The sequence below is a fragment of the Cebus imitator genome, unplaced genomic scaffold (genome assembly GCF_001604975.1).
Source record: "Cebus imitator isolate Cc_AM_T3 unplaced genomic scaffold, Cebus_imitator-1.0 Scaffold522, whole genome shotgun sequence".
Classification (NCBI taxonomy): domain Eukaryota; kingdom Metazoa; phylum Chordata; class Mammalia; order Primates; family Cebidae; genus Cebus; species Cebus imitator.
The window spans coordinates 1,317,778-1,323,157 of NW_016107837.1; the positions used below are offsets into that span (position 1 = coordinate 1,317,778).

At 59.3% G+C, this 5,380-nt stretch overlaps 1 protein-coding gene across 3 annotated transcripts in view; it reads right to left on the bottom strand.

Annotated features, from left to right (window-relative positions):
- CFAP99 (cilia and flagella associated protein 99) overlaps positions 1–5,380 on the bottom strand; it is a 45,387-nt gene that overhangs the window by 18,604 nt on the left and 21,403 nt on the right. For all 3 annotated transcript variants that reach the window (XM_037733411.1, XM_037733410.1, XM_037733412.1), the window contains exons 5-6: positions 3,206–3,318; positions 1,186–1,363 (exon numbers count right to left, since the gene is read on the bottom strand). In XM_037733411.1, coding sequence (XP_037589339.1) covers positions 1,186–1,363; positions 3,206–3,318 — 291 coding nt within the window. The remainder of the gene's footprint in view (positions 1–1,185; positions 1,364–3,205; positions 3,319–5,380) is intronic.

Consider the following 5,380-nt stretch of genomic DNA (forward strand, 5'->3'; position numbering starts at 1 on the left):
GAACTCCATGATGTTTTGCTAAGAGGAAAAAAAAAAAAAAAAAAAAAGAATATGGGACAAATAAGATGGATGACTAGTGGAGGAGGCAGACAGGCCCACAAATTACTAAACAATTCTAAACTCCAATTCTGTGAAGAAAAGAAGCCAGGATCAGTGAGAAGGAAACTAAGTGAAGGATCCAATATATTTGAGGCGTTTATGAAAAGCCTCTCTGGGAAGAGGGATTTTACTGAGACTGGAAGGGTGGTGGGAATGGGGCAGGACTCTGGGGCCTGCCAGCACCATCCCCTCCCCTCACATGCAGTCCTTAGTCCTGCTGGGGAACCACATTGGTTCTGGGAAGCTCAGTCCATTGCTGGTGCTTGGGGTAGAGGCCATGACCAGTCAGGACATCGTATTTCTGATCACAGTGATTGATTAATTCCAGTCAGGCATGAGACCTAGGCTGGCCCAGTCAGACTTTTCCAAAGAATTATTGGCCCCGGGTGTCCTCTCATGCCCTGGATGGTGTAGGTGGTGGCAAGTGAGGCTATTTTGCTGCACTCGGGGAAGTTAGCCCACAGATGAAATAGACTTACAGTGGAGACTAAGGCAGAGAGAATCACAGAGAAGCAGAGCTGGAAGCCTGGTCATGTTGTGCCTGAAGCCTATCCTGTGTCACTCACGGGAGTCAGCCGATGCTCCATTGTCTAAGCCAGCTTGAGCTTCGTTTTTTCTCATGTTATTTGCAATACAAAGCGTCCCGAGTGATGAGCCGCAGTGCGGAGAGACAGAGAAAGAGAGAGGAAGAGGCTCTAGGCCTTCCCAAAGAGTATGCTGTCATCTAAATGTCATTCTCAATGGGGAGGGGGTGTTGCAATACGCCAGGGTTAAAAGTGGGCTCCAAGCTCCAACTCCAGGCAGGTCTGAGCCCCGTGGCCTGACAGCTCCACTCAGCACCTGCCTATAGAACCACAGTGCGTGGAGTGTGGGAACCCGCTGGGTAGGCTCTGGGTCAGCTGGGCTTTCCTCTCTGTGGGGAGTGAGGGTGGGGTGAGGTGGGGTCATTTAACGTTCCTGGTCTGGTCCAGTGCACCCTCAGTCCTGGGGGGAGCCCAGTCCCCCACAGACCTACACAGTCCACCCTGCCAGCCTGGCCACATTGATGCTCACAAGCCAGTACCCGCTGAGAATGCCCAAACTCACTGGTCTCGGCTTGGCCACAACCGGGACTGGCTCGGGTGCTGGAATGGTGCGAGGCTTGGGGGCAGTCAGGTTGAATTCCTTGGGCTCTGTGACCTTGGCCTTGGTCTTTAAAGGAGAGGATTGACTGACAGACGCGCCCTCCAGGTGACTGATGAGCTCCTGGACCTCTGGTTGCCATCTTGAAGGCAAAAGTGGAAAAGCCTCTTATGTTACTTCCTAAGCTGGTCAATGAGGCGATGGCCCTTAGGATCCGAAGGCTCTCCCCGAGCGACAGGGTCTGCCTGGGTGTGGAGGTGACAGCGGGGTGGGCAGCCTCTCTGCACAAAGTGCTTTCTACTTGTAGGCACACACACTGTCAACCACACCCCTGAAGCATATACAGACGCGGTCCCCTTATACAGATACAGGAAAACAGGCGCAGAGGCATGGGCTACGCTGGTGAGTGGGGAGCTGGGAGGACAGGGGGCAGCCCTGCTGCAGGAATCCAGGGCCTCTGAGGACAAGCGGCAGCCAGGACAGGAAGCTAATCTGGGCCGGAGCAGATGGAAGCCAGCAGTGGAGAAAGGAGCTTGACTGGAAAGGAACATTCTGGAACAACACTGTTGGTGACTCCTGGAAATGCAGCTATGGAGTCGGGCGGGGCAGGAGCCCAGTTGTTCTTGGTACAGCCTCTGGGTGGGGGTGCACTGGAGCAGGGATTTGGGAAGGGTCTTGCCAGGCTGCCCAAGGTCTGGGGTCTGCCTTCCATGCCCCACACCCTGCATGGGCACAGCCTGCCATCACCAGTGTCCTCTTCTGTGGGCTCCCTGGGGGCAGAAGGCATGGCTGGAAATAGCTCCTGCCTCACCTTAAAAGCCATAGTCCAGAGCCCACAGCAAGTCTCGGGGGTCTCTCCAGGGCCAGGCCCCGGTGCTCCCGACTCGAGGCAGGTGGGGGACAGGGGCAGGAGGTTTGCAATGGGGCTGGTCCTAGAGTGGGCAGAGGAAGCCCGAATGGGGGTGGAGGTGCAGGAAGAGGGGTTCACCGGAATCGGGCTGAGCACCTTCCCTGCCTGAGAGGCTCTCTGGGTTGGTAAGTGTACAGCCCAGCAGGCCCAGGCCATAGGGGCACCTGAGTGGGCAGCAAGTCCAGCCCGGGACACAAGGCAGGAGCAGGGCCGTTCCCACTCCTTCCTTTGGAGGTGTATCCTGATGGCCAGGGGTGGGCCGGCTGGGACTGGGGCCTTCCCTTGGTAAAGAACAGCTCCCGGGTCTCCTCTCCCCACAAGAAGGGCTTCCACCTCCCCTGGGCCTCCAGGTCTCCCGCACACAGCAGGCAGCTAACTGGTCTGCTTGTCTAAAACTGTCTGTCTGTCCTTAGGAGGACAAAGTGTCTCCCCTCAGTCCTATCAGAAGGGAAGAAACTAGGGGCCCCTCAGCGGCACCTGGGCCTCCGCAGGCCTCTCCAAGGAGCACAAGGCAGGGCCCTGGCAACTGTGCTGATGGTTCGGGTCTGCCCCAGAGTTTGCCCCAGGCCTGCTGGGGAGGCAGGAGAAGGCAGCTAGGGCGGCTTGAGGGCAGCAGGCCTGGGCACGGCCCTGGGCACCCTGAGAGAGATCTAGACCCAGGAATCCACCAGGAGCCAAGCTGCAGCTTCCTCAGCTCCCTCCGCCCCCACCCCTACTCTGCACTCTTGGGACCCCCAGAGAGGCCCAGGGCCCTGCCGGGTCCCCACAGGGTGAGAGCCACCGACGCCGCCCCAGTTAGTGGGTAGATTCCAGGGCAGAAGGGTCCACCCGCCACGTGTCAGCTGCCTGGCATGGAGGGAGCCCAGGCTGAGGCTTGGACAGCTGGACCATTTCCGTTCTTCTCCCCCACCCTCAGGCTGTGGAAGCAGCCCGGGACTTGGGGCTTCTCCAAAGCTCTCATCCCAACACAGAGTGATTACTGACCCTTATAGAGCTTCTGTGAGCAGGAAGGGGAAAGTGGAGTGGGGTGCAGAGATGCCATTCTGGGCCTCCAGAGCCCCCCACCCAGCCCACCTTATCAGGGGGTCGATCCAGTTCTCCTTCACGTGGGCTGGCTCGTAGATGAGGCTCCACTCGTCCTTGATCCATGAGCATAGGTGCAGGGGGTTGAAGAAGAACCTGAGGAACTGAGGCGGAGGGGCTGTCAGGGGGCCGGAGCTGCGGGCCCACCCTCGCCAGGCAAAGCCCCCAGCACCCGCAGTGAACTCCCTGTCCCAAGGCCACAGCGCAGTGTGTGCTTCTGGGACTGTCCCCACGGAGCTCTCCTGGTGCTCTGATGCATGGTGCTGGTGCTAGAGGCCTGGATCTTGGCTCCCCTTCCAGCTGGAAGGGGCACAGCCCCCGGGGTCCCTGGGTGGGCCACTGTGGTGGGGAGGGGGCGTGCCCGAGAAGCTGACAGCACATCCTCACTTGGAGGGCCCTGTCCGGTCAACTTCTGGAAAGCCAGTGGATGGGGAGCCGAGGGTCCAGGGCTCCAGGGTGACAGCCCCAGAAGCACATCCTGAGTGGCATCGGAGGCAGGGAGTTGGCGTGGGAGGTGGCCTTGGAGGTCTGGGCTGAGCGGGGTTAGTGGTGGGTAGGGGGCAGTTTCTGTGTGCTGGCCAGGCAGGGCCTGCAGTCACTGCTGTGCCTCCCCAGGGTGGCCACCCTCCCCAGCAGCCTCCCCTCGGGCCTCCACGCCCTTCTCCACGCAGAGGAAACCAGGGCTCCTCCTAGAGCCTTCTGCAGCTTCTTCTACCCCCTTCCCCACCGTTTCCCATTTCAGCTCTGTGCTGCTACTGCTTCCTGCCTCAAGGGGGCCATTTTCCCCTCCCCAAGGCTGGGCACTGGGGTCTCAACTCGCCTTCCTCCCGGCCACCCCCATTTGGGTCCCCCAGGGCAGACTCGGCACCCCCAATCCCTCCATCTCCAAACCCCGTCCTCACACTCAGCATCTCAGCTGGGCTGCTCCCATCAGGACACAGCCCTGCAGTGAGGACCCATCCTCAGTGGGGTGTGGTGGGGCAGCCCTTCCCAGGAATCTGCTGGAGTTGGGGTAGGGCTTTGTGGTTGGTCAGAATCCCCCTCTGCCAGCTGACGGGTTCCCTGGAACCAGCAGGGCCATTGGCCTCCTCCTCTCCTGGTGTCTCGGGGTCACTCCCTGTAGAGTGAGGGGTACCACCTCCTGGGAAGCCACACCGTGCCACTGCCCACCACTCCTGACCATGGTGGTGACAGCACCTGAAGCATGGCCCAGGGGATTTCCTGGAGAGGCCACAGAGTGGCTTTCCTGTCCCCAGTAGCTTGTTCCCCTTTGAGGCCCAGGCTGGCCTCTTCCTGAGCTCTGAGGCAGGAAGGACCCCAATGGGCTGGCATCACGCAGAGGGACATGGAGTGTGGGATGGAGGGGGGAAGCCCCTGCACGGGCCCCACCCACCCCTGCAGCCTCTCGGGGCTCTTGCCACAGACCTGAGAGGCTCTGTGAGTCAGTAAGTGTGCAGGCACCAGTGTAGGGGGCACCACCCTGGCCCCAAGGACGCTGTGCAGCCAGCGCCCAAATTCCTAGGGAGTCCCTACAGCAGCCCCTGAGTGCTGTCTCCTGGGCTGGCGCTTTGGGGCTCTGTGGGCCGAGGTTGGTCCAGGGCCCGCTCTGGCACCGTGGAACCCAGGGCAGACAAAACATGGATCTTTGTTCGACTATGATTATTGTTCTTATTCAGAGTTGGGGTTTTGCTCTGTCGTCACCATGCCAGGCTCATTAAAAAATTTTTTTTGTAGAGATGGGGTTTTGCTATGTTGCCCAGGCTGCTCTCAACCTCCTAGGCCCACGACATCCTCCAGCCTTGGCCTCCCAAAGTGTTGGGATTACAGGCATGAGCCACCTTGCCTGGCCTGTTAGGCAGTTATTAAGAATGTCAAGATAAGCTGGGCCCCGTGGCTCATGCCTAAAATCCCAGCTCTTCGAGAGGCCGAGGTGGGTGGATCACTTGAAGTCAGGAGCTCAAGACCAGCCTGGCCAACATGGTGAAACGCCATCTACTAAAATACAAAAATTAGCCAGGCGTGGTGGCGCGTGCCTGTAGTCCCAGCTACTTGGGAGATTGAGGCAGGAGAATCACCTGAACCCAGGAGGCAGAGGCTGCAGTGAGCCGAGATCGTGCCTCTGCACTCCAGCCTGGGCAACAGAGCAAGACCCTTGTCTGGGGAAAA